Below are 23,876 nucleotides of genomic sequence, written 5' to 3'. Positions count from 1 at the left end.
TGAATCGTATAAAATACGGCAGACTTCAGTGGGCTGGTCACTTAGTGCGAATGTCTGAAGAAAAAATAACGAAAACAATATTCAACAGAGAACCAGATAGGGGCCGGCGACTCCGTGGAAGGCCACGAACACGCTGGCTGCAAGCATTGGAATCGAACCTGGGGACCCTGAACGTTCGGGGAAACTGGAGGAACATCACCCAAGACCGACGATTATGGAGACCTACAGTACGCCTGGCATTGGTGTATCGACGATGTAGCCAACCAGGTATCCAGGAAGGTACTTTGTGGATCTTCCCTAGGAATATGCACAGTTGAGTTTGTAAGATCCCATAAGCATCATAAGAAATAAAACAAGATTATTAGGGTCATAAATAATTTATTCTATCTAATATAATAAATAACTCAAAAATAAATTATTCCACTGGATTAAATCGACCTACATAAAGAATAAGCTGTGATGGGTTATGCCTTATAATATAGAGAAAAGGTTTGTCGAATTTTATAACATTCTCATTGTTCCCTTGATTAGCATTCTGGGTTCTCCGATATTTTTTCAAATTGTTTTTTACATCCGCAAATGATGAATACATTTCACTAGACCTTTCTTTGACTGATGTGCCGCACAAGCTAACTCGATTGACTTGTAAGAATTCGGACATATGTATTGGTGCAACTGTGGTTTCTTGTATACCTCTAAGGTTTGACGAATCTCCGTGGAAAAGTTCACCTAATCCTAATTGATGTAATTGTCGTGAAACATTGACAAACGAGTGCTGATTGAGATGAGGTATATGCAAGACACTGTTAAGCTGGGGCCTTAATTTTGTCTCCAACAGCCTGAGTTTCAATGGGAAGTTCTTTAGTATACTGTTTTCCAAATGCAGCAGGCTATTCCATTCGATTGTTCCACCCTGTTGACCTGGCATCAAGAATAAGGTTGATATTTCGCGAGCCTCTGAGAAAACTGACGCCACAGAAACGTCCATTTCCGGATTATAACCGAACAAGAAACTTCCTGTGTACACATCGGCGGTAAGGTAAATCAGCTTGCGTTTACTATTCGCGTCGATTATGTGGAAAAATATGTCAGGATTATCGCCGTCTGTCGTGCAACCAAGCTGTGGATTGAGTAAGAGAAAGTTTACCATGAGTATTGTGGGGAATATAATGAAACGGGCCCTCCTAAGCCAAGTGATAAGATGCGCGGCTTTAAAGAAAGACCATGCTGAGGGTGGCTGGGATTGATTCCCGGTGCCGGTGTAGGCCGTTTTTTGATTGGAAATTGTCTACTCGACTTCCCTGGGCTTAAAAGTATCATCGTGTTAGCCTCATCAGTCATGAGTCAGGATATATGAATGCAAAAATAGTAACTCGGCTTAAAAACCTCGCGGTTAATAACTATGGAAGTGCTGAATGAACACTAAACAGCGAGGCGGCAATGTCCCAGTGGGAATGCCAATAAGAAGAATAATGAACCTGAAAAAACATTCGATTTGATAGCAAATTTGAAATTCAAACATAGTAGTCATGTGGAATGACTGCATACTACGAATCAAATAAGAAATTCAATGAAATTCAATCTTAGTAGGCTTGCATGGGTGAGTTAAGGTGAAGGTACAACAGCAAGAGATTTTATGAGATTTCGACTGGCTATGCAGACATTAACATACAAATATCAACCCAACATGTAACACGATTTTGCAGTAAAAGTATACCGAGCTAACCATATGCATTTAAACTAGCCGTACGTGCTACTATAATGCTATCACAAATCTAACAAACTCTATACTGGCTAAAATCATGCATACATACCTCAAAAGAGTTGGCTGAGATCAAGCATAGCGGTGGTGCAGCACGTATTTTCAAGCTTTCCAGAAATTGGGAATATGCTCCCTGTGTGGAATTGTTGACCAAGGTATTGATCCGCTTTGTAATTGTATTTTTGTCGTCGAACACTATTTCCTCAGCGTAACCTGAGTACAGCTGCCTTACTTTTGTTTTGAAAAAGTTTTGCAATTCTCCGAGTTTTTTATCGCTAAAAAGCATCCGTACGAAATAGGAGTTGGCGTTTTCCTCCTCTATCGATTGAGAAATGGCTCGGAACGTAACGTGGGGGTTGAACGATGTCATTTCGTCAAGGCCAATCAGTTTATCTATCTGCTCTGCCGTTTTCCCACGTGCCCCCAAGTGTAGCATGGATATCATAGATATCGCCGAAAACGGAGAGAATGTGAAACTTTTTGTCTGTGCAAATTCGTTCGAGGTTGTTAGGGATCGAAACATGTCCATCCCTATTCTGTTACAACGCCTGAAAAAATCATTCATTTCACTACTCTCGCCACTGTCATCATTGTTATTATTTTGTTCAGAATCTTCAGGAAATTCTTCAGTTTGCTCTGTGATGAGCAGTAAATCGGAAGTATTTAACTGATCACTAAACGATGTATTACGACGTCCTTCCGATTCACCAAGTTTTTGGAAGAGATCATTCGTGATGCGATTTGCAGCAACCTCTGGCAACTCCGTCCGGATATCCTGTTTGAGTTCATTGGTGACCGACAGGAAAGACTGATCCACTTTCTGGCTGGAAGGCTCAGAGTTATGAACAGGTTGTGGCTTTCTCATCGGTTTGAGTACAGATGCAACTGTAGCAGTTTCGTCTACGTAGACGCTCATGTTCTTGTTAGTTACCGATAGTAAGTTTATCAGATTTTGAACATCAACATTTTCTGCGCTGTCAGTACGGACCGGCAAATTGGCTTGCCGAAGAATCATTTCCGCAATGGAGACAAATTCGTTTGAGGATGGATTTGCTGCGTCTTGTGTTGATGATGAACCGGACTTTGATGGGGTCAACTTCATCTGAGCTGTTGTAAGGATTGGCTTAGTCGTAGATATTGGGCGCTTAGTAATGGTCGTTGTGGGATTCAACTCTGGGGTAACCGTTTTGATATCATTCCATGTGCTGAAAAGGTCTGTTAAAGTATACTTTTCAGTCATTGCGTCGGTATACATGAGTTCAGGCAGCTTATAGTGAGACTGTTCTGTTGTCACTTCGCTACCACTTGTTAAATCTTCAGTAGTAGCCTGTGTAGTGGTAGATTCTAACGAATAATCTTCCATGTCATTGATCATTTCTCCTTCTTCTATAATTTCCTGAGAAACAGTGTTTTCGATATTATTTTGACCGTACTGCTGTATACTTGATTCGTTGTCAATTGTATCGTCCTTAAGTAGCTCCAAAATCATGTAGAAAGAGTTCTGCGTGTCACTTAGAGTAGTAAGTTTATCCGGTTGTTGTTGAATGCTAACATCCGTTGTTTGATACTCAGAGAAAGTAGATGTTTCTGGTTTGTTTGTTGTATCAGCTATTGTGCTTAACCCTTGAGCATTTACTGTTGTCTTAGAATATTCATTCTTAAAATTATATTCTTGTGTGTTCAATTCGGTAGTGGCATCTTGTACAGTAGTTTGTCCAAAACGATTTAAGCTTGTTACCAACTTTGTATGATAATCATTTTGCGTAGTATAAGAAGGGTCATATTCACCGTCAATTGTTGTAATAAAAGTTGTTTTAGGAAATTGGGTGAAATGATCTCTACTTGGAGCTGTAGTAGTTTCAAAAGAGTTAGTGCCACTCAGTGTGCTGGGCAACGTAAATGTTGTTATTCTATCTTCATCTTGAGGGTCAACCTGAAGTGTTTCAGATGGATCTGGCTTATTAATTATGAAAGACGTTAGAAGATTATCAGCTGTTTGATAGAGAGTGCTTAATTGAGATAACTCCGTAGTCTCCATTGTGTTTTCGTTCGTTGGTTGAGGTGTTGTTGTCTTTAGTTGATCACTTAACTTGTTGGTCAACAAGTATGACATTAACAACTTATCATCCGTCTGATACGATGTACTCTCCGTGGTGTATTCTGTTGTAATTGCTGTTGGTCGATAGGGTGTACTTTTTATAGGCTTTGTGATGTTATGAATCGAGTTGTATGTTGTTTCTGCTGTATAATCGTTCAAAAGTTGGGGTGTAATTTCCGTTACTTGTTCTGTGGGAATTGTCGGATAACTTATTTTATTTGTGTACTCTCCTAAAAGCATAGGAGTGTTTTCAGTTAGCTTTTCCGTAGATGCCGTAAAATGGAAAGTATAATCTGTCTGCTCCCCAAACATTGGAATGGTAGTTGAAACTGCGGCATAATCAGGTTCTTTCGTGTTTCCAAATTGCACTTCTTCAGGTTTTGGCGTGTTCAATGATAAGATCATCATCGGCACTTTTTCTGTAGTATCCTCATCGAATTGTTGAGACGTACTTCCCGTAACTTTTTCGTATTGTGTCGGATTTATTGTAATCTTTTCCGTTGCGTAGAATTGTGACGAGGTTTCAGGTAAAGCAGTTGCAGGTTGCTTAGAATTTTGAGAATTGACTGCTTCCTCATCTGGGCTAGATATCTCGAAACTTAAAACAGCCGGGACGTACTCATTTTCTTTGTCCGTAGACTCAAAAGTCGTTACATCAGCAATGTGATGATTTACATTGTTATCAGCGTTCTGATTTTCTTGATGTTTTGACAGTAGCTCTGTATTCAGCACATTTTTTATGCTGCTAACGATATTCGTTATTATGCCTTGTGGCGATTCTAGCCTGTCGAAAACGCTCTGTTTGATATTATTACCAGCCACAATACTTTGTATTTCTTTCGATGTCATCAACCGTTTTATAATATTCCCTTGGTTATTGATTGTGAAATACTCGTATTTGTCCGGGTTGAGTAGGTTAATCGGGCTGACCAAATGCTGGTGCGGTGAATGTAGTTTAATGTGGCTCGGAGAGTATCTGTAATGTGAAATATATTAAATTTTGATTTCGCTCAGTTTGAATTCTCTAAGATGTTTTTGATGAAACCATCAATTATGATATGTTACATATTGATTTACATGTTCTTCGGTGAAAGTTTTCAATTTATTCGTAGAACTTACCTGTGCTTAATGTTGATTCGGCTTCTTGCTGATTCACAATTGTTGAACGTTGAACATTGCAATAGCAAAACGATGGATAATAAGTAACGCAACATGTCTGAAATTACATAAAAAGCAATTGAAAGTAATTTTTAATGTTTCACTGAAAAATTAGTCTCGTGCTCACTTTTTCTATAGGGGATGTAATGCCAAAAAGAAGAAAAACATAAAATATAACAAAACTCCATCTAGACATAACACAATCATATCAGAGATTGATACCCAAGGATGTTACTGATCATCCTGCGTTCGATCATTTAGGTCTGTCAATAACTCATTCCAGAGGCTAAATTTCAAAATGTGTTATATGGTGGACTTCTAGTGCAAAGGTTTATCTACAACTCTGCTTAACCCTTATGCGGCCAACAAAAAAACACACGTGTATGGCCGACAAGGTACCCGTGTTCCCATAAATTGATATTCTCATAACTTCAACAATTAATTTTCAACCGATTTGGATAATTTTGACAGTTTTGGAAACAGAAACTTATATACTTTTTGCCCATTGTCAGGGTTTAAAGCTTATGCCCATGATTATACAAGAAATCTTTGAAATAAGCCATTCAACCAGTTTCAAATATGCTACAAGCTCTTTGCGCTTCTTAGAATTGAAGGTGTTCACAGTATATGCTTCGGGTAATGCAAAAATACTTGAAATGAGGTCTTAGTCATCCGAGAAATCTCTGGAGTAAAGCCTAAAGATCTACTCGCGTAACCAAAGGCCTATTATGCAAATTCAAATACGGTACATGCTCTTTGTGGTACTTGTCACAGAACGCGTTCCGAGTCATCCGAGAAATCTCTGGAGTAAGGCCTTAAGGTCTACACTCGTAACCATGGGTCTATGGACTTGTCTCAAAAGTGGTACATGCTCTTTGCGCATCTTGAAATCAAATGTGATCACTACATATGTTCTGCGCTATCGAAGAAATCTCTCGGATAAGTCGTCTGGCGCCTTCATTGCATATGTTCATGGTCATCCAAGAAAACCCTGGAAAAGGCCTTAAGGTCTACACGCGTAACCAGAGATCTTTTAGATTGTTTCAAAACTGGAACATGCCCTTTGTGGTACATAGAATAGAACGCCTTTATTGCATATGTTCATGGTCATCCAAGAAAACCCAGGAAAAGGCCTTAAGATCTACACGCGTAACCAGAGATCTTTCAGATTTTTTCAAAAGTGTAACATGCCCTTTGTGGTACATAGAATAGATTGCGTCCATTGCATAGGTTCATGGTCATCCAAGAAAACCCGGGAATAGGCCTTTAAATCTGCATGGGAACCCAGAGATCATTTGGCTTGTGGTACATGCCCTTTGTGGTATATAGAATAGAATACGTCCATTTCATATGTTTATGGTCTTCCAAGAAAATGCTAGAATAGGCCTCAGGATCTTCACACGTAACCACATACCTTTGTGCTTCATAGAATATACCGCTTTCACTGCATATGTTCCTGGGTATCCAAGAGAACACTTAAACAATCCTCAAGAACTTCACGCGTAACCAGTGTTCTTTCGGCCTATTTGAATAGTTATACATGCCTTTTATGGTACGTAGAATAGAATGCACCCATTTCAAATGTTCATGGTCAACCAAGAAAACCCTGAAGTAAGGCATTAGGATCTACACCAGAGATATATCAACCTGTTTTAAATTTGGTACATGCCTTTGGGGTCCATGAATAAAATGCGTTCATGGCATATGCTAATGGTCATCCTAGAAATTTATGGAGTAAGACTTCTAGGCTTACACGAATATCTAGAGGGTCTTTAAGGTCATTCCTTACGGAATCCAAGTTTCAAAGTGCTCGCGTTCTCGGGGGCACAGCACTCGATACGGAAGCAACGCACAACTGTCATTTTTATTATTTCACGCATGCTGCGACGCAGCAAAGCTAAATCAACAAAAATGACAGTTGTGCGCCGCCTCCGTATCGATTGGTGTGCCCCCGAAAACGCGAGCACTTTGAAACTTGGATTCCATGAGCAGTGTCCTTAATCTAATTTTAATATGGTACATGATCTTTGCGATATTAGCCCGTTTTTTCCCTCACGTTCTCGGCGTGAAGTTGTATCGTTCAAATTTATTTACATTTTGCATTTCCAAAGAATAGACAACTTCATATTAGTGATATGAATGAAGTTTGTATACTACCTGGAACCAACAACAACAAGACAGCAATAACAACTTTACTAATAACTACTTTATAAACTTTGGCGGTTGATACAAATAAAGAATAACTATCTAGTAAAAGCGAAGCATAAACCTAATGATCTGCATATAAAGGCAATGTTAGATCATGTGTCACGAAAAGTTAAAACTGCAAAAAAAGAGTGCAAAACAGAATATTATGAAAACATTCTCAAAAACTCTAGTTGTACTAACGTATGGAAAAAGTTAAATGAAATTTTTGGCCGCACTGACGGTAAAGATCAAATAAAACTAAACGATAAAGGAATAATTATAGACTCTAATCAAGAAGTAGCTGAGCTTTTCAATAGATTTTTCTCTAGTATCGGAAATGATCTGGCCAATAAGCTCCCAAAAAGTAGTTTTGATACATTGAAACCTATAAAACCACTTGGTAATTCAATATTTTTGCGACCCAGCAGTTCGAATGAAGTGAGTGTTCTTATTAGCCAGCTTGACGCTAGAAAAGTAAAGGTTATGATAATATTTCCGCTGATCTTTTGAAAACCTATATTGGTCCTTTTTCCAAAATAATATCAGAACTGTTTAATAAAATGATTGAAGCTGGTTACTATCCAGCTACTATGAAAATAGCTAAGGTTACGCCAGTATTTAAATCTGGTGACTCTAGAGACCCCAGCAATTATCGGCCGATATCAACTTTGTCGGTTATAAATAAAATTTTGGAGAAACTCTTAACCATCCGGCTTACAAACTTCTTTTGTGCCAATAATGTATTGTATAAATTTCAATATGGCTTTCGAGAAGGATGTGGTACCTCAACAGCTATAACTGAACTTATTGATGAGCTAGTGACTGAAATTGACCAAAAGAAGATTGTGGGGGGCTTATTTATCGACTTAAAAAAAGCTTTCGATACTATAAACCATAAAATCCTGTTGAACAAACTTGATCGATATGGAATAAGGGGTATTGCCAACGATTTAATACGAAGCTATCTCTCCGGTCGCACTCAATTTGTCACTATTAATGATGTACGTAGTAGTTTCCAGAGGGTTGATATCGGAGTCCCTCAGGGGAGTAATATAGGCCCTTTATTATTTTTGATTTTCATCAGACTATTCGCTGACGATACAACGTTGTTTTATCCTCATTCTAATGTCCAGTCAATTATTGAAGACATTGAATATGATTTAGTGTGCCTGATTGAATACTTCAATGGGAATCAACTTTCTTTGAATATTTCGAAAACAAAATACATGCTTTTTCATTCACCACGGAAGAAAGTACCGCAACACTGCCATCCATTTGTTGATAATTTACACATTGAAAAAGTCTCAACATTTAAATATTTGGGACTTCACTTAGATTCTGGCCTTTCATGGGATATTCACATTCAACATGTAGCAAGTAGAGTTTCCAAATTATGTGGTCTTCTGAAAAGGGTGCGAGGTTTCGTGCCCAATGATGCACTGCTAACATTTTATTATGAATGCATCCATTCAACACTTCAGTACTTAATCATTGTTTGGGGTCATGCCGCCAAATCAAAATTGAAAAAAAATCAAACGTTACAGAACAGATGTTTAAAAATAGTATTCAATCTGCCTTTACTATTTTCCACGTTTCTGCTTTACACTAGTTTACCTCATCGAGTTATTCCCATTGTGGGTCTACGTGACATCCAATCTTTATTATTTGTTCACAATTGCTTGTATAATCGTGAATTCCATCACAATATTGCCTTTCCAATTAGAGAAAATTCCTTGCTCACAAGAAACACTAATGAACTATTGAGAAGTAGTGCATCCACAAATTTAGGACTATCGCGCATAACAATTTACGGTTCAAAGAAGTTTTATAACTTACCTATTAGCCTAACCTAAAAACAATGTTGAACAAAACGCAATTTAAAAGTAAACTTAAGAAGCATATGATGAGGAACGTGAATGAATATCTTCTCTAATAACGTCAACCATTTCAATTTGTATTGCTGTAGGTTTTTCTGGCTCCTGCTGGTTTTTCTCCTATAGCGTAGCTCAACTAGTTTTAAATTCAGTATAAATATTAATTTACTTGTAGCCACAAAACGTTATCACTATTGTATGTTGTAGTAACTTAGATTTAGTTTTCATTTGTAAATCCCTTCAAAGGAACCTGGTTCCACTGGGATTTCATAAAGTTTAATTAGTTTTCGCTTAAATGTCTCCCGCGTTTTAGTTTTTTTATTAGTTTGAGTCCACACCAGGGGGCTCTCAATGCGAGCTTTTTGGTGCGGGGGTCAGTGGAGGGTCAAAAAAAAAACTACTTGGAATGCTAATATATCAAGATGAGGTTTCACATCTTGTTTATTCTCCAATAACTGCCCAGAGCTAATGACAACAACTTGAACTACTTGAAATGCAAACATATACCAATAGCCTTCCGTTCGTGGGTTGATCTGCAGATCATTCCTATATGGAGTTCATAGACTACCTAGTACCATGGCAAAAACAAAAACTACAGCAGACGTTCGATAACTGCAAGTCATTTAACTGCAATGCTTTTAAACTGCAATTCGATAGTTGCAACAGTTTTACAGTTATCGGCCCGCTAAACTACAGACTCAATGACAGCTGCATTGCGCTGCACATTTAGATGCACTTTTATTGCAGATGAGGTTGACCCGATTTTGTCACTCCCAGATTTTGTCTACCCCTGATTTTGCCTAACCCGATTTTATCACGTTTTCGACCCAATTGAAGGATCAAGTGTCCCCATGTTAAGTTAACAACCTAAAATTAAATATCCTAAAATTGTGATGGAATGTTGACGTTTTTATCAGTTCATATATTGCATATTTATGGCTTTGTACTGTGAAAAAATGATAGCATTTGGCCAACGTCAGGAAAAGTTATTCAAATTTGGCGTAACCTCCAGAAGAAATCTTTAGAAGAATTATTAATTATCATTTGTCTAAAGGATCTATACTAAAAATATGCTAGAACAAATCTACTTTAGTTCTCGGTAAAACAGGGGGTGATCAAGTCTCTCCGGGGAACAAGTTTCGCCACCTTCCCCTACTGCTTCGATAGAGAGTCTCGTTTCTGCCCTTTTTCGGTGCTATTGGCCTTTGGTACGGTGTTTCGTAGAAAAAAGTAGAACAATAAAGCCGGAGCAATGACCGTAGTCGAAACAAATGTATAGTGCATAGTATAATAAAAGTGCAACAGAAACCTGCATGTTTGTGCACGCACAGAGTGATCGATTATTAGCACGGACAATGCCCTTGCTAATAATGTAATCAAGGAATGCTGTAGTGTAAGGATAATTATTGTTAATTGTCGACTGAAATTAAAGTTGTTTATGGATGTGGCTAGATTTTGAAATTACCCGACGTATTTGGGGAAAAAACGGTTGACAAATAATTTCCCTTGAAAAAGGCCAAATACATTCGACCGAAACGTCGGGTAAGAAAAAATCTAGCCGTTTTGATTATCTTCAGCCTTAAAAATGTAAGTAATTTTCGATGAATCATAAATGCATTGCCAAATATTGATTGATTTCGTTACTAAATACGCGCCAGGATCAAACAACTGAATTTTGATCTAGGAAGTGTAAATGCACTTCAGATGTCCTTATGAAATGTGGATGTAATCACGCGGGCCTTATTGTATACGACTATAGTTCCGAAATGTTTGCGTTCTTTAAACGTATCATACATCAATAAGATTTTAATTATATTTTGTCTAGAATTTATTATACACGCAAAAAAATGTTGCGGTCGAAACTACCATTCCGAGGGTTAATTTAAGAATACGCACCGACGATTTTCAGCAGACAACAAACCCGTTTGATTTTACCATGCGCGCAGTAAAAATCAACTGTGGTCCTGGTGGAATGTTGTTGCATGAACTGAATCAGTGGTGAATTTGTCCGAATGCGTGGTTAATTTAACTGAAAATTTGTGGTTGTTTTAAGGTGATTATACAATCAAGCCAAGTGGTGAATTTCAAATTCACCACACGGTTTCTACTCCTATTATGAAAAGTTCAAATCTAGCGTAATAATTTTCGTACAATGCTGAAATTAAAGTCGATTGTTTAGCATAAGTAAGCAAACGATCTACGGATGTTTCATCTCCATGGGCGTTATGGTTCTCTCAATTCGTGCCCTTGAAAAATCACTAGAAAAAGCACGTGGTTTCCAAGATGGCCGATTTGTGGCTTTGTTGTATAACCACCTTAAAAACATGGCGTAGTCTACAAAATAGTAACCGTTACCATGAATTTTTTTTCTGTGTAGGCATTTTGAAATGATTTTCCTATGCTGTGCTATAGGATCTGTCAAAGTTAACACCACCTTCTTCTTATTTTTACTTGGATTCGTCATTCCAGAACACGAAGCCGAGACTCCGCTATAAACTGAATTGTCATAATCAATGGGAGTATATATTGTCGGCGTAGCACCAAGTTAGAATTCGGAATTATTAGAATTATTTGTCAAACTAATTGATGCGTTGTTTAGCGCATCTTTAGGCGAATCCAGCGCACTACTTCCGAAGTTGGGAAAGTTGCCTGTATCTGGAGAAAAATCCAACTTCGGTATAAAAAGCGGTATAAATTTATTCCGGATACACAATATACTCAATCCAGTTGGAACCCGAAATTGGGTGCTAGCGAAGTTGGATTTTTCTCACAATCCGTACGTTAAACCTAACTTCGGAAGTGGTGCGCTGAATAGCGCTTCGCGATATGAAAACAGCGCACCACTTCCGAAGTTAGGTTCAACGTACGGATTATGAGGAAAATCCAACTTCGCTATCCCCCAATTCCGGTTTTCAACTGGATTGAGAATATCACTAAATGAAAACTAATATGTTAGAAGTGAGAATTGAGAAGTAATAAGTGAAAAATAAATAGTAGAAGGTAAGAAGTAACGGGTGTTCAATAAAAAATAAGAATGCTTTCAATACCGTTCTGCAATTAAATGTTTTCGTTTTTTCACAGCACAAAGCCAACAATATGCTTAATGATCTATACTGATGAAGATGTCAACATTCCATCAAAGTTTTAGGATATTTGAATCATTTGTTTGAGAAACTGCAAGTCCATTTTACACAATTTCGAGAAAACAACAAAAAACTGTTTTTGAACAAATTGGCACCGAACCTTTCGATTTCTTCGATACAGATCAATAGTTTTCGGCAAAACTCAACACCCTGGCGCACTTTCAGTGCAAAAACTGTAACCGGTACTCCATAATTGCTCTTCAAAGTGCGTGGACATATATATAGTTTCTCAAACAAACGAAACAAAAATCATATATTCCTGAACAAAAATTTTTTTTTTCGTATTTTTTGCCAGAATACGTATTTTTGGAAGAGGATTCAAAATATATAAAAATCTCAATTTGGTCAAAAATGTTACATATGTTCCTCAAACAACGGGTTCATTTGCCTCAATATGGGGATACTTGATCCCCCATCAGTCACCCATACAAAAATTTGGCGAAAAAAATAAAAAAAATATAAAACTGTTCTCAGACTTCTAATTTTTTGTAGATTTGACAGATTTTACGAAGGGTTGGCAGGAAAAACCATTTATTGCGTAGATATCATAGAAAGGGGATCAAGTCTCCCCAAATTTTAAAATTGCATGTTCTGTCGAATTCAATAGCAAAAATCGTTCATGTATACGCACAGCAATTAGAAAATTCCGCGTATTTTGGAGGAAAATTGTTTAAAAAATCTGCACTTTTCTAATTTTATCGAAGCAAGTTCTTGAAGAGGGATCAATTTCCACCGAATATTTTAAAAGTAGATTTTTGACAGCACTCCAAAAAATCGATTGTGTATCAATAACAACAATAATTTAAGGACTGTAAGGACATCAGTTAAGTTAAATACTATATTTCCTAAAGAGTCTGTGTGGAAATCGCGCATGTTTATTGATTTTTGGCTGTGATACATCGGAACTCAGAAAAGGGGATCAAGTCTCCCCAGTCTCCCCTACGGTTTTACGAAACGCATGGTCATCGTGGAAAAAAGTTTACGGAAACCACTTTCGAGACGAAAACGTGCCAGTGAGTACAGTTTACCGGATCTATCCCTGACATCCCTGAGCGTAGAGTGGAAGGTCTGTAGCGGCCGTCTGGCGAAGATAATGACGAAGAAGAAGAAAGAAGCGTTGAAAAAGCTGTATTTCAAGCCGAGCGGTGTACCAGGAGAAGTGTCTTATGCAAATTCTTCTGCCGTTCTTAAAGGATCATCATGCGGATGGGAAGTACGTCTTCTGGCCGGAAAAGGCGTCTTCTTATTACTCCAAGAAGACGTTGGAGTATCTTGAGCAGAAAAAGATACCTTACGTGCCGAAATAAAGGAACCCAACCAACTTGCCCCAGTGCCGTCCCATTGAGGATCTTATCGGCTCCCTGTACAATATTTTTTCCCTCCCTGTATGGCTCACTAATGTACAAACAAGGATACGAAGCAGTTGACCACGAGGATAGGCAACTGTATCCGGAAGATGGCCGTCAGTGCCGTCCAGCGCTCTTGCGAGAGCATCGCGACAAAGTTGCGTTGTACGGCTCACCAGGGCCTCTTTTATAATATTCATTGACGTTTTTAAAGAATAAGCATTATGTTTTTAATGAAAAAAAAAAATTTAATTCGATGAAATTTCTTTCTATGTGTTTCTGAAAAAGATCTTATTTTATATTGAGCACCAGATAATAAGTAAGGTACCCCGGGGCAAGTGGGACCTAAAAAAACGCTAATTCAGCAAAACGCTAAAGCATACTTAGAAAACAGGGTATTTCAGGGCATTAACCACGGATACATCATTATATGCTTCCGTTCTTGAAGTGTAGACGTGTTGTAAGCTATTTTTTCAGTTACAAAAATATTGATAGTGATTTAAATAAATTTACCTGTGGGACCCACTTACCCCTTCAAACGGGGCAAGTGGGACCTATTCTGCTCTATACTATATTTACACTCCAGGAATTCTCGCTTAACTTTTCAAAAGGACCTAAGTAACATTTTTTTCATGAATTAATTTGAGTACTGCAATCAGTGTGTATCAGTGGAGAACACTCAACGGCTGCAGGTGTTCATTAACAGATGCCTGCGGTATATAATTCGGGCCTGGTGGCCTCACAACTGGATCTCAAACAACGAGCTCCATCGTCGTTGTCACCAGAGGCCGATAGCAACAGAAATTCGGGATCGGAAGTGGGGCTGGGTCGGCCACACTCTACGTAGGGGCGGAAACGAAATCTGTAAGCAAGCATTAGACTGGAACCCAGCGGGACATCGCAGCAGAGGCAGACCCAGAGGCTCATGGCGGCGAAGCCTCAATAAAGAAATAAAAGAAGTCGACCGAAATCTAACCTGGCAACAGGTTAAAGCGATAGCCGGGCATCGCTCAGGATGGAGATCTTTCAAGTCGGCCCTTTGCACCACCGGAGGTGTACAGGATCCATAAGTAAGTAAGTAAGTACTGCAATCAAAAGCTTTCATGTTGTTCTGTTAATTGCGCTATTCAAATTAATTCATGAAAAAAAATGTTACTTAGGTCCTTTTGAAAACTTAATCGAGAATTCTCTCCAGGAGTAATTCAGAACGAAACTAATTTGAAAAATGTAGATAAATGCTCATGTAATTTCTGAGTCGTAGTATTTCAGATCATGGATGGAGGTTTATTGCTTGTCAGACTTTTGTTTTTGACAAAAGAAAGGGATTACAATGTTAGCAGATATAAAATCAAGACAATAGCCGGTTTACCGTTTAATTGTCTGTTGTCTGGCTTTACATTAGCTTACTTTCTTACCAAATGTGTTAGATGGAAGAGATAAGCAAATCTTTGTTCACTTTTCGAATGAATGTTTCTCTGTTTAACACAAATTATTACATAAATTAGAACCTCAAAAGAAACGTTTTTATTCAGGCGGTGTTGTAAATTTGTAATAGAACGAAATGGCCAATTTATGTCTTAAGCACTTTATTTATCTTAAAATCTGTTAATCTGATGCGAAGTTTAAAAATAACAAAACACAAGACAAAACATGTTGATCTATTGTAGAATAAGTAGATTGTTTGCACTGTGAACGGAAAATTTTGCATAGTTATAACCATTGCTCTTTTCCATGAGGGAGATAATTTTCAGAAAGTAAAATACACATTTGGTAAATCAACTGTACACTACTGAACCAACGATATCAACTGCATTTGATTCAGATCCATATAATATATGAGGGTCCAAATTAATTTTTCACTAGACAACAATCTAAAAACAGGTAAAATGGCTCTATCGAAAATGTTGTTCAAATATGTGTCACTTGCCCCATGTATGTTAAAAATCAAGAGAAAGTGAAAATTGCAGATTTTGGATTTAATCAAAACTTTTAAATCGTTTTTGATGTCACACAATTATTTAATTGCTCAAAATATTCACTTTTCACATCAATGATGAATTTAGGAACGACTATTTTGTTGGAAATCCATTGAATTAAAATAAAAGTGATAGATTTTGCCGGTAGTTTAAAGTCATGATTAAACAATACCATTAGTATGGTGCCGCAAATGGTTTTGATTCCAATTTTTTTTGTCAGGCGAATTTGTTGATAATTCTGCTTCATCTTTCTAGAACATTGTTACCATTAAAAACGTTCACCTATTAGTCGGCAGCCATAGTACCCACTTACCCCGTATTTTCACTTTCCCAGGGGTACCTTAGTAGGTAAAAAGTAAAAAGTAGGAAGTAAAAAGTAAGATATGAGAAGTAAGAAGTATTAACTAAGAAGTAAAAAGTAAGAAGAAAGAAGTAATAAGTAAGAAGTAAGGACTAGGAGTAAGAAGTAAAAAGTAATAGGTAAAAAGTAAAAAGTTATAAGTAAGAAGTGAGTAATAAGAAGTAATGAATAAGTAATAAGAAGTAAGAAGTGAAAAGTTAGAAGTAAAAAGTAAGGAAGAAGTAGAAGAAGCAGACTGGTTAAAACTCCTTAAACGCGCTAGCACAGACAAACAGACGTAACAGCTTGAACATTTTTCGTTGAATCGTTGATCGTTGAAGTCATAGCCAATGATAAATTTTCTAATGTTACGTCTGTATGTCTGTGACGCTAGTGTTATATAATATCATCATCAGCTAAATGCTGCGTTCGCATCCTCACAAATGAGTGGAAGCGTAAATGAAGCAGAGACCCAATCAAACAGAGCGAGGAAGAGCTAGGCAAAAACACATGGCGTCGAGTGAAAGAGCTCTCATCAAGCTTTCGGAGCGACGCTTTGTATGTGACGAAACTTGTAGAAGCTGTTTTGAGGGTGAGTGAGAGTGAGTGACGCAGCACAAATAAAAGAGATGAAAGATAAACAAAAATCGCTCTTGTTTTGTGACACACATTATTGCTAGTCTTGATGCTAATTTCTGCTCATCAAAAAACGTTGACTCTTGCTCAGAAGTTTATGGCAAGCCTGGTAAGAAATAAAAATTAAGAATTAAGAATCAAGAAGTGAGAAGTAAAAACTAAGAAGTAAGTAGTAAAACGTAAGAATTAACAAGTGAAATGTGAGAAGTTAGACTTGAATCTAAAAAGTTTAAAATACTGAAGAGAAATAGCAAGGAAAAAACAAAAGATGAAAAGCAAGAGAAAAATAAATAAGAAAAAGAAAGATTAGAAAAAGCCAACAAAAACCCCTTTTTTCTTCTTGTTAGGTTGGAAGAAAAAATGTAAAAAATGCTAAAAGAAAAAAATAAGGAATGCAGAAAGAATAAAGCAAAACCGGAGAAAAATGGAGAAAGAAGAAAGAAGAAAAACGAAAATAAAATAAAGAATGAAAAAAAAGTGAACAAAAAAGATAGATAAATATAAAAGAAAGAAAGGAAACAAGAAGAAAAAGTAGAAAGAAAAAAACAAAATAATGAATAAAAGAAGAACAAACAATAATAAATAAGAATGAAAATTACAGAAGAATAATGGAAGCCAAATGAAAATAGAGGAACGGAAGAAACAGGAAGAAAGAAGAAAGGAGAGAGAGGAAGGAAGAAGGAAGTATAATGAGTAGGATGCCATACTGTCCTCTTTAGATATCTGTAAAATGGTCAAATGAGCTTGGACTCTGTCGAATATCAAACATTAGAAGCTGGTAAAGACTAGAAGGGGAAGTTGTTTACAAATATTTGCTGTAGATAATCCCCAAGACAGTTGATAATGTTACATATGTAACGACTGTCTTGTGGTATTTTTGTATTATTTTATTGTGTTTAATAAGTGTATCCGAACTTATTGATCACGGTGCGAAACAATAAAAATAATAACGAAGAAAGAGAAGAAAAAAATAAAAGGATGAAAGAATATTAAAGGAGAAATAAAGAAGATGTTAAGAATGCTAAAATGAATAAACGACACAAAAAGCTAATTAAAATAAAGTGAAGAAAACCCCAAATTAATGCACTTGCTATTGATACTGCCTTGCACTTATCCAAGACACCAAACTTTTTGGTTCGGTTCATCATTTTCAACATATCTTTAGAACGCAATGGCTAATCTTAATCAAATTAAAACTCTTCTCTTGCCTTCTTGTAGTTCTTACTCGATAATACGAATCACTGCTGGACGTCACATCAATGATTAATCTCTTGCCAACCGTACCAAATGACTAGCAGTAATATTAAAAATATGCACATAAATATCGTTTGAATATCGATATTACTATAGATAAGGAATGGGTCTCCAGTTCGTCTTACGAGCAAAGGCGTAGGATTGCTAATCCAGAGATGGCGAGTTCTATTCTCGGTGCAGTCTACGATGTTTTCGGGTGGGAAATATTCTCGACTCCCTGAACATAGTGTATCCATTGATCTTGCCGCCCAAGATACATACTCATGCCTGGGCGAGCATAGAATAGCTTTTAATTAATAGCTGAGGTTATTTTTAAAAGAATACTAAGTTGAAAAAGCAGGCCAAGTTCCAGTTGGAATGTAGAGCCAACGAAGAAGAAAAAGATGGATAAGAACATACTAATAGCTCCATTTATTGATCACATCTTGCAAATATCATAACTTCGCTGGCACCGGAAGTGGTACATGTTACATTGAGTAAATTTTACAGAAGACGCATTTTTCCAAAAAAAAATCAAAAAAAAAATCAAATCTGCAATTTTCTGCCACTCAACTGAACCAACGTGTTATGAATGATGTGCCTAAGGGTAGTAATGAGAAATATGCGAAGTTTCTTGACAAATCTTAAGTTTGTTGAAACAAAATGCACATGCATCACTATTAATGGGAACAAAATGCAACAGAAACCGAAAATCGTTGCCAGTAAAAGTGGTACATGTACATTTCTAAAATTATTTTAAACGGCAGTAAACCATCTTGAAATTCAAAATAGGGTTAAAATCTGTTGCGATAACATCCATGTTGTCAAATTTCCTTTTTAAAAAGCTGATTATAGCGGGTAGAACTGTACATGTACCACTTTTCCTGGCAACGGAATTGTCATTGTGATTTATATCAGAAATAAAACCCGACTTAATCCACCTACAGTGAACGCAACCCTTCTTACACTTTTGAATGGTTGTGTGTGCCCAGTGCATATTACAATTTCTATGCATATGACCTTCAATTGAATATAAAATAACTGATATTATCATGCTTTTATCGATTTCAAAATAAAAAAAGGATATTTCTGGAAATTTAACAATTTTGAAAAAATACAAAAAGACTGCAGATTTGATTTGCCGCCTTAAATGGCAATATTACAGCTTCTGTTTAAGCCCAAAAGAGTTCAAATCGGGTCATAGACGGCTGAGATATTGGTGTGACAATTTTTCATTAGTAGTCTGAAAATATGTCTCATATTCGTATTTCACAGATATCTCTGAAAACGAATTTCCGATTGCAGAAAAAAATTAATGGGTCCAATGACAAAAACATAGCTTTCGTTTAAAGATAAAATCGCACAAATCGGTCCAAGGACGACTGAGATCTTGATGGGACATATTTTACCAATGTGTGAAGTTGATGCGTCTAATGCTTTATGTTCGTATTTCAGAGATATCTCCGGAACACAATGTCTAATTGCAAAAACAAAATACAATGGGTTAAATGGCAAAGTCATATCTTTCGTTTAAAGATAAAATCATGCAAATTGGTTTACAGACGGCTGAGATATTCATGTGACATTATTATGTTAGTTTTCTGAAAATGCACTTCATGTTCGTATTTCTCACATATCTCTGGAACCAAATGTCAGATTGCAAAAATTGACCTCGTACAATGACAAAGTCATAGCTTTCGTTTAGTGTTAAAATCGTGCAAATCGGTACACGCACGGCTGAGAGCTTGATGTGAGATTTTGTAACGCACACATATACGCACACACACACACACACACACACACACACACACACACACACGCACACACACACACACACACACACACACACATACATACATGTGCTCAGTTCGTCGAGCTGAGTTGATTGGTATATACGACTTGGGTCTCCGAGCCTCGGTTAAAAAGTCGGTTTTTCAAGCGATCTTTATACCCTTCTTAGGGTGTAAGAAGGGTAAAAAGGGCGTAAATCCAGGTTTTATTGTCAAAAATCACTTTTTCGCTATTCCTTTACTAGATCTTTGCTAATAGAAGCCGTTGGTGTAAAAAACACAAAATCGACAAAAATGGTTTATGTACCACTTTCACTGGCACCGGTTCATATCTTAATGATATTTCAGTGCAAAATATTGATAATGTCATCTGATCTTTTATATGATATCCATGCATATCTCATTTTACTATCATATCACTATTTGTTATTATTGAGCTGATTTCGCTATTTGTTATTATTGTGTAAGTTCCATCAATGGATCAGTCCGCCTAAAAGTTGAACAAGTCGGACCACCTGGGTTCGGTGTTTGTGTTTCAGCGTGTATCAAACACTTCGCAATCGCATGGCATGTGACTCTCGGCGCCACATCTATTACATTTTTTAACTTATTAATGTGTTTACAAATCTTATCCCGGAAATTCGCAACTTAAGGATGTGTTCTCGTAATCAAAGCACTTGTAGCATGACTGAGATGGATGATGGACACTTATCGGGCCCACTACCTTCCTGCAAAATTAACACTATTCGAGTACCTTCTAGGTACTCCAAAGGGCGCCGTCTGTTTATCATAACTTGACTCTCCTTAGCTGGATTGCCGCATCCTCCATCTTTAGCTTACACTGATCTGCATGTGCTTGGACCAGATCTCCTGCTTTCGTTATTCCATCTATGCCTTTTAACTGGATAGTAACTTCTAAGCATAAAGGGCACGCGGTTTTAAGGTATCTTTTGCTATGGAATACGCCGAACGACAGTGGAGCGGAGCTAAACCGCTGAAACACAAAAAAGATTCACATGCAAAAAACACCGCTGAATTTCTAGGATATTTATCGATGAGGATATCTTTTCTTTGAGTAGAAACCTATCAGAAAAAGATTTACCTGACTCCAATTGATAATCTTCGAACGAGTACGCCAAAGTCACCATTGCAGTTATAGATCCGATCCGACTGTTTTTTTTTATTATTAGAAATAATTATTTTTATATTATTAGAAATTTGAAAGAAACAAATGAAGTTGGGTTTTGAAGAAGTTTTTCACTCATTATTCAGTATCTGAAAATTCATAAAATAATAAAATGAGTGATAATCAATGAAGAACTGAGAATGTCAAGAACTTAAAATTTCTCGCATCTATGGAAAAATTAGATTTGTATAAATACGAAATGAATAACAAACGCTGTAAGACACACTTTTGTTACCATTATTAAAACTTATTTAGAAACAATACAATGTGTAAATGATGTTCACATAAATTCACAATTAATTGTGTTATCTCCAGTGACCTTTTAAATTTCAAACTAGTGGGATTTGACTTGCTTATGTTATGCTATAATATGTTATCACATGCTTCGGAATGCACCAATGACAATATTCTTCTTTTATGATTAATATAAAGACCCTACCTATTGAGCTTTACAAAATCGGTATAAGCGTAAGATCTTCGTAAATATTAACGTCTCTACCAATACACTGGGTCATTTTTTACACGGATTTCATCAATTTCTCAGCCCACATCAATTACCACACATTTTTGAACACCACCTAATTTTCTTTGACTTTTTATTTTTTCGTGGGATCCACTCAACGTTTCATTGAATCCAAGGGTAAGACACAAGCAAACACAAACCGCGTAAAAAACGACCCCAGTTTAATAGAAATAAGCACTAGTTAAATCTTTTACATTCTAATATTTAAAATGTTTATCAAACCACGTTATATATGGTAATTCTTACTCAACTTTGCATTAGGTTCTCAATTCGCCAATCCAAAAAACAATCTACACGTATGGAAAACTAAATTGAACTGACATGCGAATACCGGTAATAGAGTACAAAACCGTGTTCAGCCAAAGGGCAGAGAAACGAAGATTGGAGTAAGGTTGTTTCATGGGAAATAAAAAAAAAAACTGACAATTGTCTGGAGATTGATTGGCATCCCATTTTGACCTCATTTGATGAGAAGAAAGGCAAACAAAACTCAATATCCCCACTTTCGGTAGTGGATAATCAACTTTCGGTTTCCGGCGCATCGAAACTTGAGATGATATTGATTACGGGTTGAATGACTATTTCCCCGATAATCATATGCAAGATCGCTTTATTATTACAACCGTAAATAAGCAGGCTCCCGATTCACATGCATCTGTATGTTTAACCGATTAAAAGGTGTGCACACTGTTCGCCTTATATGCGCCTAAGCAAACCGCAAGTTTTCCACACCCAACATACAGTGGTGAAGAGTATTTTTTGATGTTCTACTGATCTACTTGATCAAGTAGAATAACAATCATACAGATCGAAAACAGGAAGAAAATCCGTTTGGCTCAGTACGGTATCTATAATTTCCAACATATGGGATCACCGCATTGTTTTACGTCACCGGTCACGAATCTCTATATCGTTGGGCTGGAAGATGTACCCATAAATAACAAGAACACGATTTACCGTTATCAAATACCTGATCGCAAATGCGCGATCATCAGGTCAACTCTGTCCCTCTAAATCGTTGGGTGACAAATTCTTTTAGCTACAATCATATCCGCTCTGTTCAACAATTCGTTGAATATCATTTCATGCATAGTAAATGATTTTAAATTAATAAATGAAAAAAGCAACACGTTAACAACATAGATTTGGCTCGAAATTAACACTCTAGTTCAATATAGATCACTTAACACCGCTAATCACTGTTTTATGACATGACCAACTAGAACTGTCCTGTTCAATTCGTTTCACTAGACTTGACACGCTGCACAATTTTCAAAATTACCTGAATCCTCTGTTAAACTTCTTCAATTGAGCATTTAATATGCTTCACCACTCTTTGACTACTGACCAAGAGCAGAACCTTTACGATCGGCCAACGAAACGGGAGAAACTCAAGCGAATGGGAGATGCTGTGATCGTCCAACTTTCACCATGTGGCAGCGCAGATTGAGCAAGTCATGCGATCCTCTGTTCACTTCTTCGGTGCGATGCATCTTCAGAAAATGCTTCAACCTGCTAGATCCGATTGGCATTTGCAAATAGTGTTGATTTAAATTTTATGCTGATGTTGCAACATTGGATCATTGGTAATATCGTGTTCGTTCATGCATATAGCTTTGGACTAATTAAATTCTCCAGTATTTGTATGGGGGTACACAAATGAACAAATAATTCTATCAATGGGTACTCATAGGGTTAATATAGGGATGTCCAAAAATTGATGCGATCGAGGACGATAGACGATTCCCAAGAAAATTTCTGATAGTTTTATTTTATGTCATAACTAATGCTACGTTTTAACAGAGCAAGTGAATTGATCAATATAGGTTAAATTCGATTGACTTACCAAAAGTTGGAATATCAACTTTGTTCTAATGTCAGTGAGTTGAACGAAGGTGCTTGGGCATTCAGTTCGCGTTTAAGTCAATCGACTTGCACAATTCAGTTGCTAAAACGTAGCATGGAACATTCGTGAAAATAACTAGTTTCTTTCTTGTCAGTAAAATTTATTGAAAGCATATTGAGTAACGTGCCTATAGTAATTGTGTGCATGGGATATGTTGGTAAAAGGCCTTAAAATGGGTAAAAGGTGAAGATCAATCGAAATATATGTTTCAGAATAGTTGTTCTTGGAAAATATCCGCGAGCTTATTTAATATAAATTATAATATATTATAATTATAACTATAGTCCATTATTACAATTCATACGCAATTTTTGCCTATCTCGTACAACAAAGTTGTACCGAAACGTTGTATCATTTCACTCCAAAATCGAATTTAGCCGAGTACTTAGCCTCGTCCTTCTTGATGACTGGGGCATCACCCTTGGAGCAATTGGCGCCTACCCTAGACTTCTTACTACCCTCATTCGCCTGGGCCTTCTTTTCGGCCCTTGACGCCTTCGGTTTGCTCTTGTTCTTGACCATGGTGCAGGAGGCGTCATCCGCCTCTATTTCCCTGGTCTGGTGCGGCTGAGAGCTCTCAGCCTGCCGTAACCCCTTACTATCGTCTTTCCTGGGTGGACGGACCTTTCCAAGTCCTTCCTCCCCCGGTTTTGGAGCTACCTACCTAGCCCCACTACCCTTGTTCGGGGTAGTAACCCTCCGCGTTTTGGAGCGGCCT

General features: G+C 37.2%; 1 protein-coding gene across 2 annotated transcripts; it reads right to left on the bottom strand.

Moving 5' to 3' along the window:
* Nucleotides 1–364: 364 nt before the first annotated feature.
* Nucleotides 365–22,629, bottom strand: LOC134211642 (uncharacterized). 2 transcript variants are annotated; one of them, XM_062688725.1, is made up of 4 exons: nucleotides 22,535–22,629; nucleotides 4,980–5,076; nucleotides 1,815–4,836; nucleotides 365–1,120 (listed from the first exon to the last, which is right to left on the bottom strand). In XM_062688725.1, the coding sequence occupies exons 2-4, from the start codon at nucleotides 5,072–5,074 to the stop codon at nucleotides 416–418; spliced, it is 3,822 nt and encodes a 1,273-aa protein (XP_062544709.1). In that variant the 5' UTR covers nucleotides 5,075–5,076; nucleotides 22,535–22,629; the 3' UTR covers nucleotides 365–415. The 2 variants fall into 2 exon arrangements, with proteins under 2 accessions (XP_062544709.1, XP_062544710.1); XM_062688726.1 differs by lacking the exon at nucleotides 22,535–22,629 and adding an exon at nucleotides 22,210–22,417.
* Nucleotides 22,630–23,876: the final 1,247 nt, after the last annotated feature.

Source organism: Armigeres subalbatus, chromosome 2 (assembly GCF_024139115.2).
Source record: "Armigeres subalbatus isolate Guangzhou_Male chromosome 2, GZ_Asu_2, whole genome shotgun sequence".
Lineage (NCBI taxonomy): Eukaryota > Metazoa > Arthropoda > Insecta > Diptera > Culicidae > Armigeres > Armigeres subalbatus.
This window is presented reverse-complemented; position numbering and strand designations above follow the sequence as displayed.